Source organism: Chiloscyllium plagiosum, chromosome 4 (genome assembly GCF_004010195.1).
Source record: "Chiloscyllium plagiosum isolate BGI_BamShark_2017 chromosome 4, ASM401019v2, whole genome shotgun sequence".
NCBI lineage: Eukaryota > Metazoa > Chordata > Chondrichthyes > Orectolobiformes > Hemiscylliidae > Chiloscyllium > Chiloscyllium plagiosum.
This window is the reverse complement of record NC_057713.1, coordinates 108,278,972-108,292,338: the sequence shown is the minus strand read 5'-3', so window position 1 is coordinate 108,292,338 and position 13,367 is coordinate 108,278,972. Positions and strand designations below refer to the sequence as shown.

Below are 13,367 nucleotides of genomic sequence, written 5' to 3'. Positions count from 1 at the left end.
CTGCTTCTGAATTTGTGATGGAAAAAAGGTTATTGCAGTTGAAGAGATGACTGGACTTGAGACTTTACCTTGTACATCTCCTGCAGCAATGTGTTTTGGCTAAGATGGTTAATGACCAACAGCAGCAACCGTATTCCTTTGTACGAGTGTGTGAAACAGGAATGAAATAGACCATTCTGCCACTTGAGCCTGCTCTATCACTCAGTATCTGGATTAGTGGTGCTGGAAGAGCACAGCAGTTCAGGCAGCATCCGAGAAGCACTGCTCCTTGGATGCTGTCTGAACTGCTGTGCTCTTCCAGCACCACTAATCCAGAATCTGGTTTCCAGCATCTGCAGTCATTGTTTTTACCTATCATTCAGTATGATCATAGTCAATCTGTTTTCCATTTTGAATTCCTCAGTCACATCTATATCCAAAAACTTTTGATTCCCTTGCCTCAAAGAATCTATACATGTTTCTTAAAATGTTCATTGAGACCCCATCACCGCTGCCTTCTGAAGAGTTTCAAAATTAGACAACTCTCAAAAGACTGTTCTGAAAGGCCTACCTTTAATTTTAAAACAATGCCTTCTCATTCTGGACTGACTTACAAGAGGGGAAATCCTTTCCACATTCACTTTGTCAACACTGTTCAGGATCTTCTACATCCAAGGGAGTCACATCCTCATTTCCTCTTTCCTTCCAGAATCCCTTTTTGAATAGAGGGGCCATGTTTGCTACTTTCCAGTTCAGTGGAACCTTTCCTGAATCTTGAGTGCTGAAAAATTAACAGCAATGCATTTTCCACCTCATTAACAACCTGTTTTAGGCTCCTAAGCTGAAATCCATTTGGACCCAGCGATATGTCAGCCCAGAATCAGTTTATTTGGTACACTTTTCCTCATCATAACATTACAAAGTTCTTCATTCTCCTGATTTCCAGTTATTTCCGGTATTTTTTTGGCACCTGTATGATGAAGTCAAAAATAAAATTTGTTCGTTTCATCTGCAACTTCCTTATCTACTATAAATTCCCCATTCTCACTCTCCAGAGGACCAATATTGCTTTGCTTTGTTTCCATTTTGTATACCTTTCGCTGTCTGTTTTTACATTCCTAGCTAGCTTCCTCTCATTCTCAAATTTCTTTCTCTTGATTAACCTTTGTCATTATCTGCAGTTTTTAAAATATTTTGCCTGTTAATCTGGCCTGCCATTCAGCTTTGTGCAGTTATATTCTTTATCCTTAGCTTCGATGCCTTCCCTAATTTCTTTAGTTCAGCGTGAATGGTGGATTGTCCCTGTAGAACATTTATATTAGCAGTATACTTCTGAGAATTCTGAAATATTCTCTTAAATGTCTGCCACTGTGTTTCTATTGATCTATCCTCTCGCCTACTATGCGAGTTTACTTTACCCAGCTCATCTTCTGTGATCACGTAGTTGCTCTTATTTAGGTTTAATATTCTTGTCTTCGACTCAACTTTTCTTCTTTTCAAACTGGATATATGTGTCAATTGTATTATGGATGTTGCTCCCTTTTAAAGATGCCTTTTACTCAGAGATCATTCATTAATCCTATTCTCATTACACAACACTAAATTCAATATAATCTGTTCTGGTTCTAAAAATGCTGCTGAGAACCAATCTCAAGCATTCTATGAACTGCTCATCATGGCTACTACTACCTATTTGATTTTTTTTTTCCAATTTGTATGTAGATATCCAGATTAAAGTCATCCATGATTGAAAGAGAGTCTGCAACAACTAGCTCATATTTCTAAATTGTCCCGAACTTGTGTTTACTGCAAGGGGAGCTGTAAGCAGTTCCAACTAATAACTTATTTCTCCTACCAACTTTCATCTTCACCCAGACCAATTCTATGCATTAAAGTCTTGCCCAAGGTCATCATTAACTATTGCACAAACGGCCTTCCTTCATTAATAGTGCTACTCCTCCTCCCTTGCCTAGATTGCTAATCTTAAATAGCATATACCCCTCAATTTTCAGGACCTAATTCCTTTTATACTGTAGTCATGTCTCTGTGATGATTATCCGATGACGCATGTTGAAAAAATACTATTAATTTCATTTTTTTTTGTGGAGTCATAGATTCCGACAGCATGGAGACAGACCCTTCGGCCCCAGCTGGTCCATGCTGACCAAAATGTCCATCCATGCTAACCCCATTTTCCTGCACTTCGCCCAGATCCTTCTTATAGAATCCCTACGGTGTGAAAACAGGTCCTTCGGCCCATCAAGTCCATACCAACCCTCCGAAAAGTCACCCACAGAGACCCATTCCCCTACCCTATTATCTATATTTATTCCTTACAAGTGCACTTAACATGATGGGTAATTTAGCTTGGCCAATTCACCTAACCTGCACATCTTTGAATTGTGGGAGGAAACTGGAACTCTCTGAGGAAACCCATACAGACGCTGGGAGAATGTGCAAACACCACACAGACTGTCGTCGGAGGTCGTAATCGAACCCGGGTCTCTGGCGCTTTGAGGCAGCAGTGCTAACCACTGAGCCACTGCATACCCTCTTATCCATGTATTTGTCCAAATGTCTTTGAAATGTTGTTAATGTATCTACCTCAACTGCTTCTGTTGGGCAGTCATTGCTTTTGTGTACTACCCTCTGTGTAAACTCAAAAAGTTGTCCCTCAGATTTCCATTTATTCTTTCTCCTCTTACCTTTAAACAGATGCCCTCCAGTCCTCAATTCCCCAATCCTGGGAAAAAGACTGAGCATTCATCATATCCATGCCTCTTATGATCTTGTACACTACTATAAGATTCCGCCCCCTCCCCAGGTCTTCTACACTGTAAAGAAAAAAGTCCTAGCTTGTCCAACCTCTCCCTGTAACTCAGTCCCTTGAGTCGAGGCAATATCCTTGTAAATTCCTTCTGCACTGTTTCTAGTTTAATAACATCATTCCTATCGCAAGGTGACCAAAACTGAACACAGTACTCAAATTGTGGCCACCAACATTCTGTATAACTGCAACATAACTTCCCAACTTCTATACTCAATGAAGGCCAGTGTGCCAAAAGCCTTTCTTCACCACTCTGTTTGCAAACATTCAAACACAGCCTTTTTAGTTTTATCTTTCTAATATCTCATCTTGATTGTTGGTGAATACCTAGATTTATTTTTCTCTATGTTCCTTCTTGCAAATCTCTGAACTTCATTTCCCGTATTACTGTTTTCTTTCTGACCTTATTCCTATTCTTTGATGTGCCACATTTTCCATATTTGATCCCTCACTCCCAAAATGTAGTTTAGAACTCCCTCTATTTGTTATGCAGTTCTCAAGAGTACTCTTCCTCAACACAGATCAGATGTACACCATCCCAGTGGTTCAGCCCACTTTTCTCCAGTTCTGGTGCCCACACTAATGTTTGAGCTCTGTATGCATCTCTCTAATTGTAAGTACCCTGTCCCTATTTGCCATGGTGGATGCTGACTGTCCTGTCTGCTGGGTCCTCTTTCTTGTCTCATGCATGATTCCCTCCTTTCCACAGATTGACTTCTGTGGTTCTGCTTTTTAATGGAGTGCAACGGTCCTTATACTTTCTGTTCAAGGACCTCCTCGTAGTTCTGTTACTATCTATGTTGACCATGACCACTGAACCCACCTCCCAGTGAAGGTTTTCTAGCCTTGATCAGGTGGCCCAAATGTTGGCTTTGTTGCAGAGAGATCTGGGCATTCTCTGTGCATGAATCGTCAAAAATAGTATGCAGGTAAAAGTACACTTGGCACACTTCACTCATTCCTGAAGAAGGGCTCATGCCCGAAACGTCGATCTCATTCCTGAAGAAGGGCTCATGCCCGAAACGTCGATTTTCCTGCTCCTGGGATGCTGCATGACTTGCTGCACTTTTTCAGCAACACATTTTCAGCTCTGATCTCCAGCATCTGCAGTCCTCACTTTCTCCTGCAGGTAAAAGTAATAAGGGAGACAAATAGAATTTTGGCATTTATTGCTAAAGGAATAGAGTATAAAAGTTGGGAAGCGTGAAGCTGTGGGTTCGCTTGCTGAGTTGATGTGGTTTTTTGCAAATGTTTCATTGCTTTGCTAGGTAACATCATCAGTGCACCTTTTATAAGGTGTTGCTGCTCTGTCTTGCCTGGTATTGATGTGTCTCTGTTTGAATACTTCCAGTTCTATATGTGAGTAGTTGGGAAATGGAATCCAGTTCAATGTATCTATTGTTTGAGTTCCGGTTGAAGTGTCAGGCTTCAAGGAATTCTCTGGAGTGTCTTGTTTTGCCTGTGCTAGGATGGTTACATTGTCACAGATGAATGTTGTGTCCTTCATTGTCTTTGTGGTTGGAAATGAGAGAATGCTGGTCATGTCTGGCACTGCCAGCTGATGTTTGTGCACTCGTATGGTCAGTTTTCTTCTTGTTTGTCCTGTGTAGTCTTTTTCACAGTCTTTGTAGAGTATCTTGTAGGTAACGTTTGTCCTGTTGGATGGGGGTGTCGGTTCTTAACCTTTTTGTAAGGAGCTGGTGGAAGTTGTTAACTGGTTTGTGGGCCACTAAGATTCTCATGGGTATGAGTAATGTAGTTATCTCTGATGTGTCTTTGATGTATCGTTTGGTTGTTATCGTACCTGGTCATGTAATGTTTTCTCCTTTTGAGTTTGTCCCATAAGTACCAGAGGACCCAAAGTCCTCTTTGGGTACCTATTTCGTTTGAATAGGTGATCTGGCTTATAAAGTTCTGGGTTGCTGTAGTGTGTCCTTGCCCATTTAAATAATGTACCAATGCAGCTCCATTTGTATGTGCTGGGGTGGTTGTTATAATTCTATATCTGGTCAGTATGGGTGTTCTTCTTGTACACACTGGTCTGGAGTTCCCTAGTAGATGTGTGTTCTACTAATACACAGAGGAATGGGAGTCTGCTGTACTTTTCCTTTTCATTAGTGAACTTTATTCCAGGGAGGATGTAATTGATGTGGTTGTGGGTTTCTTCTAATGGTGTATGTCTAACGATGACAAAGGAGTCATCTGTATACCGGAACCACAGTTTGGGTTGGATAGTGGGGAGGTCTGTCTCTAAGTATTGCATTACTCTTCTGCTATCAGCCCTGATATCGGGGACTCCACTGGTGTGTCGTTGATTTGTCTGTATACTTATCAATTGAATGTAAAGTGAGTTGTGAGGCATAGATCTAATAATTTTAGTATGCTGTTCTTGTTGATGTTGCTTGGTGTCATCTGGTATACTAGTAAATGCTTGGTCCAATAATGTGGCAAAGGTATCATTGGCTAGGTCGATGTCTATAGATATGAAGAGTGCTGTTACATCAAATGAAATAATTATTTAATCCTCTTCTATTGTGTTTCTGATGATAAGGAACTCTTGGGATGAGTGGTTGGAATATTCTATTAGGTGTTTGTGTTGTTGGCAACTCCTTGGCAATAGGTTTGAGGGTGGGTGGGGGGGGGGCACTCCTGCTTTGTGAACCTTGGGTAATCTATAGAATCGGGGTGTGTTGGATCAGTCGAATTTCATCTTTTGTTGGTCAGTTTTGCTGATGTTTCCCGCACTGTGTAGTTCCTTTAGTGTCACAGTAATCCTTTACTTGAATTATGGGGTTAGGTCTATTCCCAGCTGTTGGTGAGTAGCAGTATCGCTGAGTAGTTCATTTGCTTTCTCCATGTACTGGTTTCTTTTGAGTATTACCATCTTCCTTCCTTTCTCTGGTAATAGCACTATGTTCTATGTTCTTGTCCCTTTTTTGGCGTTTCTCCAGTGCTTTTCTTGCTTCTGTGGTGAGTCTATTCCAGTTTTCTGCTTAGAGTTGGGGCTATCATTTGTCTGATAGACTGAAGTGTTGCTGTAGCTGTGCCAGGCATTAGTGAGATCCCACCTTGAGTATTGCAGAAAGTTTTGATTTCCTTACTTGAGGCGTGAAGTTGTGCTGAAAGCAGTTCACCAGATTGTTTCCAGAGATGAGGGATATGTCTTATGAAGAGCGATTTTGGAGCAGTTTAGGTTTACACTGCGTGGAGTTGAGAAGAAAGAGATGAGATCTAATTGAGGTATATAAGATGCTCAAGGGGATTGACAAAGTTGATGTAGCGACCTTGTTTTCTTGTTGGCCAAGCTCGAACAAGAGGTCGTAGTTTTAGGATGAGGTGTGTCTGATGAGGGGAAGTTACTTCTGAGGTGGTTGTGAAATTCACTGCTCCAGAGTGCAGTGGATGCTGGGGCATTAAGTAAATTTTAAGGTGATAGACAGATTTTAAAAACTTAATAATGGGTTGAAAGAGTATGGAGAACATGCAGAAAAGTAGATTTGAGGCCAAGATGAGATCAGCGTTGATTGTACCAAATGAAAGTGCAGGCTCGGAGCTGAATTGCCTATTGCTGCTCATTCTTATGTTATGTCACATTCAATTTCGGATGAAAAGTTTGATCAACTCTTGACTCATTCGGGCTGTTTTTATGAGGAAAGATTGATCAATTTGAGCATATGCTAATTGGAGTTTAGATGAGAGGTGAAGTCATTGAATCTATATTTCAATGAGTGGGCCTGACAAGGGTGTATGCTCTAAGAATGTTTACTGTGGAATCTAGAACTAGTGTGTTTCTGGATGTAGGTCTGTGCTACACTGAGCTACAAATCTTCTCAAAACTCGCTAACTAGTGTGTTTCAGATGGAGATGAGCAATTTTGCTTCTCGGAGGATCACGTGAATTCTCTGCCCTAGGGAACAGTGGAGACTTGTTCATTCATGATACTTAAGGCAGTGTAGAATTTTTGATCTATGAGGGAGTTGATGGTTATGTGGCGACGATTATCAGCTGTGATCTTTATTGAGTGGCCTGTGATTTTCAAGTGACTTCTGTTCAGTTCATGTAATCTGCGCAACCTGAACAGCCTCTGTATTCCATTGATTCATATCCCTTTATTGTCCAGAGGGGTTCCTTTGCAATTAAGTAACCTTAATTTTTTGGGGGGGATGCAAACAAAGGTATTCTTTTCTTTACTACTTTGAGTGATTCCAGAACTTTGTTTTAAAATAACAATGATTGATATACTATTAATAATATTTTATGGTGTACTTCCCCTTTTCCAGAGATTCTCTGATCTGCTGAGTGTTTCCAGCAGTTAGGAATTTTTATTTCAGATTTCCAATATCTGCGCTGTGAATTTGTTTTCTTGAAGACTAAGCCACCTTTTATTTATGCAAATAGTTGCATGAGTCCAAATAATTGAAAAAGTTCATACAATATTTTTGAAAGTTCTATTTTTTTCAAGTTTATCAGCTCATAGAACTGGCGGTCAGTGCTATTATGATTTGCTTTATGTGATGTCTTATTCTAAGCATATTTGTTTAAAATTTCATGTGAATTTCATATGAATTTTAAATAGACCAAAGCCACCGGTAGCAATAGTGTGATGGTTTTGGGGGAAGAAAGGTGTGGGTGACAGTCGTCGTGAGATTTTAGGCATACCCATGGTCTGAAATATCCAAGCTAATGAAATTTTGTTGTTGTGGTCTGTATTGTAAAGTATTAATAATACAAGAGTTAAGCAAGTTATTAGTCTCTTTTTACGCAATGTTTTGGGATATAGTATAAGCATCTTCCTACCTTGTCTGTTTTGAAGTGAGTAAAGTCCTTTGGGGAGGCCCACTGATGAATTTATAATACAAGCTGTTTCCAGTAATTTAAATTTGTTTTGTGTTTTAAGGCAGTTTCAGAGCTTTTGAATGAAATGCGCATGTGGGAATGTTTTTAGGAACAGTATGAAGGCTTTGTAGAGGGGGCAGATTAGCGAGAATGGTATCTGAAATGAGGCATTGCAGTTAGGTGGATATAATACTGGGCAAGCTAGAAGCAGAGAAGACTAAGGATATTTCGTATAAATATTTTAACTCATCAAAGTCTCAAGTAGAATAAGTAAAGATAAACTCTTTCTAATGACTATAAAAGGTTGACAACAATAGGATACAGACTTCAGTGATTGTTAAAAGAATCAGACGTGATATCATGAAAAACTTTTCTCTATGAAGCTACTCCTAGAGATCAATAATACATAAAAAGATCCTTCAGTCCATTGTGTCTGTGCCATTGAAAAACCTAACAATTCTAAACCCACTTTCCAGCACTTGTCCTACAGCTTTTGTATGCCTTGGCATCACAAGTGCACATCAAAATACTACTAAAATTTTGAGGATTTCTGCCTCTCCCACTCTTTACAGGCACTGCGTTTCAAATTTGTACCACCGGCTGGGTGAAAAGGATTTTCCTGAAATCTCCCATGAACCTTCTGTCCTTTCATTTAAATCTGTTCTTAAACTTGTTTAGGATTTGGAATGCACTGGCTGACAGGGTGTTGGTATAGATTTATTGGGAGCCTTGAAAAGAAAGTCTATAAATATTCGAAAAAGAAAGGTACAGAAAGAGAGAGCAGGGGTGTATTATAAATCGGATTACTCTTTGAAAGAACCGATACAGAATCTGAGTCAAGTAACCCCCATCTGCACTCAGTGATTCTGATGCATCTGAGAAAATATCATAACAAGAATTCTTCTCATTTATTGGATTGTTTAAGAATTGGGATCTAAATATTATAAATTTTTAACAACCATTTAAGGTTTTTTTTGTCAGTGTTCATTTTGCAATGTTTTTGGCTTTGTGTAAACCTATTGCTTTATCATTTCAGTTGCTGTTTTGGCCTAATCATAGTCTAATGGTGTGATATTTTTCCACCTGAAAAGAATGCTGATAGTTTGTTTTGTGACCAGTGCTAAGTACTTCTGCAAAATTGATATTCCCACACATTACACAAAGGGTTGCTTCCCCTTTAGCACAGATAAAGTAGAAATGTTAAATACTTTGATAAAAGTATTTTCATATCATTAAGTTTATAAATTAAGTTTTCAGGTTTAAGATTTCATGTGGATAATTTTGACATTTTTAGTACTAAATGTTAGTTTACTAAACACTTTTTTTTTAGGTTTTCTCAAGCAATGATGAATCGCTAATAAATAAAAAGTTACCCAAAGAACTTCTGTTAAGGTAAGACTGTGATTTCATCTGAATCATTTATTGGCTATTTATTACATTGTCAGGTTCCTAAATAATAATACATATGTACCTCATTCTGTTGCCCTTGCTCATGTGGGTTGATAGTAATAATGTGAAATATAAAATAAAAGTTGCAGCTTTTTGTTTTAATTTTTAAAATATTTTTTCTATCTGGAACATAACTTGGGAATTATCGCTTCAGTCAGATTGCATGGAATTTCTAAATTTGATTAAATTATGCATCTTGTGAAGTTGTGTTCTGAACTGTGTTCTGTAACATGTGACATCCATTGCTTGGACAAAGTGAAATGCTGATGATTTAAATTTACTTGATATTCTTCAAGTCTTTCTTCCCCCTCAAGGCAGTAATACTTGAAACATACAGGATTTTTAAGGGGCCTGACAGGAAAAATACTGAGATGTCTTCCCTCATGGGAGAGTCTAGGACCAGAGGGCATAGTGTCAGAATAAAGAGGCAATTTAAGACTGAGCTGAGGAGGAATTTCTTTTTTGAGGGTAGACTGTGTTTGGAACTCCTTGCCACAAAGAACTCTTTGTGTATATTTAGGGCTGAAATAGATTTTTGATCATTAGGGGAGTCTGAAGTTGCAGGAAATTGGATGCAACAAATATTAGATCAGTCATGAACCTATTGAATGACAGAGCAGGTTTGAAAGTCAGAATGGCCTACTCTTCCTGTTTCTTAAAGTCTTTCAGTATCTAGGTCTAAACTTCAATAGTGAGAATTAGCAGAACAATTATGTAATTGCATCATTTGATGCTTAGGTAAGGTTAAAATGTTTTTGTAATCGGTGCAATGTCTGAAACTTAGCATCTTTGTAAAATTGATACTTCAATTCATTATATAAAGGGTTGCCTTCCCTCAAGTGCAGGTAAAATAGAAACATTAAATACATTTATCATAAACGTATTTAACGCTTTTAAAAAATGCTTTAACTAATCAGATTAAGTTTTCAGGTTAAGGATTTCAAATGTGCTGTATCAAAATATGCATGACTTCTCTAGGAATCTTGAAGGCAGTACAATTACCAGCCTTTCCAGGTAGTACTTTGATGCCTGAAAACACACATGATTAGATTAGATTGGATTAGATTACTTGCAGTGTAGAAATCGGTCCTTCGGCCCAACAAGTCCACACCAACCCACCGAAGCACAACCCACCCAGACCCATTCCTCTACATCTAACACTACGGGCAATTAAGCATGGCCAATTCACCTAACCTGCACATTTTTGGACTGTGGGAGGAAACCGGAGCACTCGGAGGAAACCCAAGCAGACACTGGGAGGATGTGCAAACTCCACACAGTCAGTCGCCTGAGGCGGGAATTGAACCCGAGTTTCTGGCGCTGTGAGGCAGTAGTGCTAACCACTGTGCCACCGATGTGAATATACCTTTTGGAATTAATTTACATTGGGTCTCTGCATGTTTCAAAGAAGAGCTTGATATCCTGATGGGAGTTGGTGGTTCCTTCATCTCTTTATTTGTTCAAGGAGTGTGGGCATCACTGGCAGGGTTATTGCCTTACCACCAACTTGATTCACTGTAGTCTGTGGTGTAGGTGTACATTCTATTGGATAGAAAGTTCCAGGATTTGGCATATTGAAGTCAGAAAGAATAGTGAAATATTTCCAGGCCAGGGTGGTGGTATAATTTCCAACTGATGTTATTATTGGACAAGTCTGATCCCATGCTGAAATCTAGCTGAAGAGATCATATTTGCCTTTGTTTCACTTTAGTCAGGTAGTATTTCACTAAAAAAACAAGTGTACAATGCTGCAGATTTGTTTAACCCCGAAACACAATTTTATTGCTCAAAAAGAAATCAAATGAATCCAACTATTTACATGTAGGAGAAGTTTTACAGGATGGTGAAATACAATTCCATCAATGAGTATTCCAAAATAAAACATGAAGGGAAGGTTGGTTTAAATGGAGTTTGGAAGAAGTCTATCGACATGTTTTGTCGAGGTGTCGATGACTATAAGAGATTATCATTTGATGTACACAGAACTTGAAAGATTAACCTTTTCTTCATGTTTGTCGAGGGTTTGTTAGTAGCAGTTTAAATAATGGGTAACAAGTTCATGGATCCATTTATTTTTGTAAGGCTGAATCTAGGAATTGGAGGGATCAACACATCTTTACTCAGAGCCAGAGAACTGAGAGATGGAGGAGGCTGTTTTCGGTTGCCAGGATTTTAAGCTAACTGGTCGATTTTAAGAATTTAAAATCCGTGGGTAAGGAAAGGGTAGACTTTTCTTCTGAAAAGGTGTTTAGAGCTGCTTCTTGTAGACCTTATGGAATATAGACTTTAAGTTCTCCCAGCATGGTGTGTCAGCAACAATCAATCTACAAAAGCTGTTTTTGAGAAAAGTTTGGATCGTCTTGGGCAAGTCTGTTATCACAGTTTAAGGGGCAATTATGATATGATCTTCCTGTCAGATAGGGGAAATTAGAGAACAGTTGACTGTCGCTGTAGACTGTGCAGGAGGTGTATTTGGATTTGCCTCATCAGATCATTTGGATTGGCTGGAGAGGCAGTTGGAGTCACTGAGGACCATATCGAAGGCATAGATTGTGATGGTTAGGTTTACAGAGATGGTCACACTGCAGGTTCAATCAGATAGATGGGTGACTGTCAGGAGAAGTAAGAAGGTAGTGCAGGAGTCACTTTGGCTATTCCTGTCCAACAGATATACTGTTTTGGCTACTGTTGGGGGAGGATGGTTGTTCTGTGGAAAATCGAAGTGGCAGCTAGATCTTGGGCACCAAGAATGAGTCTTTTATGAAGCTAAGTTTGTCAAGTTTAGGAGAATAATTATAATAAGGAACTGTCCTGTCAGGGACATGAAAAGGAGATTTTGCAGCTATGTGTGAGAATTCAGGCTGGTATGTTGCCTCCCTGGTGTCAGATTCAAGGATGTCTCAAAGCAGTTTCAGCATATTGTCAAAGGCAAGAGTGAGAAGATGGAAGTTGTACATCTTGGTAGGAACGACATAGTTTGGGAAAGGGTTGATGCTTTGCACAGTGAGTGAATTACGTGTGAGGTTAAAAAGAAGAACCTTTTGAAAGTAATAATTTCTGGATTACTCCTGTTGCTACATGCCAGTGAGAGCAGGAATGAGAAGATAGGGCAGATGGATGGATGATGAGGAGATGGTTCAGTGGGCAGATATTCAGATTTTTAGATAATTGGGATCTCTTTTGGATCAGAAGAGACCTGTTCAAAAGGGATGGGTTTCACTTGAACTGGAGCGTGACGAATATCCTAGCAAAGGGATTTGCTAGCTCTATTCGGGAGCCTTTTAAACTAGGCTAGTGGCAGGAATTGGATCTTAAGTAGTTTTGAGAATAGAAAGACAGATTAGAATGGTTCTAAAGTTAGAGAGCAAATTAATTAGAAATGGCAGATAAGCAAGTCCGAAAACAAGGTGATACTGAAGAACTAAACTGCATGGGGCCTTACAGGTAAGGCAGATGAACTTTGCATGTAGGGGAACATGGGACTGAGACATGGCTAATACAGAAACATATAATAGCCTTCCTGATGAAGGGCTTTTGCCCAAAACGTTAATTTTCCTGCTCCTTGGATGCTGCCTGACCCTGCTGTGTTTTTCTAGCCCCACTCTAATCTTGACTCTAATCTCCAGCATCTGCAGTACCCACTTCCGCCTATTGCAGAAACCTGGCTGATGGATAGAAAGGGAGACGAGAGGGGAGTGACATTTTCGATTAGGGAAAGCATTACTGCTGTACTTAAAGAGGATATTTGAGGGGCCATCCAGCGAAGCTACATGTGTGGGACTCAGAAACAAGAAGGGGATAATTGCCTTGATGGAATTATTCTTTAGGTGTGCCCCCCCCCCCAGCAGGATACTGAGGAGCAAATTTGTAAAGAGATCTCATATATGTAAGAATAATGGGTCTGTAATAGAGGATTTTAGTGTTAGGGCTTGGATGTTGAAGAATTTGTTAAATGTGTTCAAGAAAAATGTTTCTTTTATCAAATATGTAAATGTATCTAGTAGTGAAAGAACAAAACTTGACCTTCTGTTAGATAATAAGGCAAGGCAAGTGGCTGAAGTGTTAGTTGGGGAGCACTTTGGGACCAGTGATCATAATTTTATTAACTTTAAGTTATGGAAAAGGATAGGGGCTGTGTATGAAAGTTGAAGTCCTTAATTGGAGGAAGGCAAATTCTGACTGTATGTGCTGGAGGACTGAAGGATGGCTAATGTTGTGCCTTTATTTAAGAAAGGATGTAAGGAGAAGGCAGAACTATAGACCAGTAAATATGACA

General features: G+C 39.4%; 1 protein-coding gene across 6 annotated transcripts in view; it reads left to right on the top strand.

Annotated features, from left to right (window-relative positions):
- Positions 1-13,367, top strand: part of fbxl2 (F-box and leucine-rich repeat protein 2) — a 174,262-nt gene that overhangs the window by 31,128 nt on the left and 129,767 nt on the right. For 4 of the 6 annotated variants that reach the window (XM_043688899.1, XM_043688900.1, XM_043688903.1 and 1 more), the window contains one exon: positions 8,973-9,034. The exons of the other annotated variants lie outside the window; for them this stretch is intronic. In XM_043688899.1, the coding sequence (XP_043544834.1) occupies positions 8,973-9,034 (62 nt within the window). The remainder of the gene's footprint in view (positions 1-8,972; positions 9,035-13,367) is intronic. 6 annotated transcript variants of the gene reach the window in all.